The 585-nt window shown below is 60.0% G+C and overlaps 1 protein-coding gene across 1 annotated transcript in view; it reads right to left on the reverse strand.

The window, feature by feature from the left end:
- Positions 1 to 585, reverse strand: part of EMH_0001120 (protein kinase, PfEST homolog, putative) — a gene marked incomplete at both ends in the record, with an annotated part of 27896 nt that overhangs the window by 14488 nt on the left and 12823 nt on the right. The window contains one exon of the mRNA XM_013495492.1: positions 1 to 583. Within this exon, the coding sequence (XP_013350946.1) occupies positions 1 to 583 (583 nt within the window). The remainder of the gene's footprint in view (positions 584 to 585) is intronic.

Genomic DNA, 585 nt, shown 5'->3' on the forward strand with positions numbered 1-585 from the left:
ATGTATCACCGCCAGTTGGGGTTCGTGTTGCAGACGGAAACGCAACAATGCTCTTTGGCTGCTGCTGCTGCTGCCTCTGCTGCTGTTGCTGCTGCTGCTGCTGTTGCAGCAGCAGTTGCTGCTGCTGCTGCTGCTGCTGCTGCTGCTGCTGCGGGGGCCCTTTGGGGGGAGCATTGTATCGAAGCCGCAGCGGGCGGGTGGGGTCGTGCTCAGCCTGCAGATGAAAAGACAAGTAGCCAGGCAAGCTGTCTATCAGGGCAAAAACATTGCTGCTGCTGCTGCTGCTGCTGCTGCTGCTGCTGCTGCTGCTGCTGCTGTTGGGGTTGGGGTTGCTGTTGGTATCGCTTCCTAGAGAGGAAGCAGGCGGGAGAACAGCTGTTGGTTTCATGTCTTCAGCTACTGCTGTTGCTGCTGCTGCTCCTGCTGCTGCTGCTGCTGCTGCAGTCGCATGTCGTGCCCTGTCTCTACCAACACCTTGCTGCTGCTGCTGCTGCTGCTGCTGCTGCTGCTGCTGCTGCTCGTTGGGGCTGAACCAGGGATGGCCTAGAGCCTCAGGAAGCAGAAGACGCTGCTGCGGCTCGAAGG

This window comes from Eimeria mitis, genomic scaffold (assembly GCF_000499745.2).
Source record: "Eimeria mitis Houghton genomic scaffold, Emh_scaff160, whole genome shotgun sequence".
Lineage (NCBI taxonomy): Eukaryota > Apicomplexa > Conoidasida > Eucoccidiorida > Eimeriidae > Eimeria > Eimeria mitis.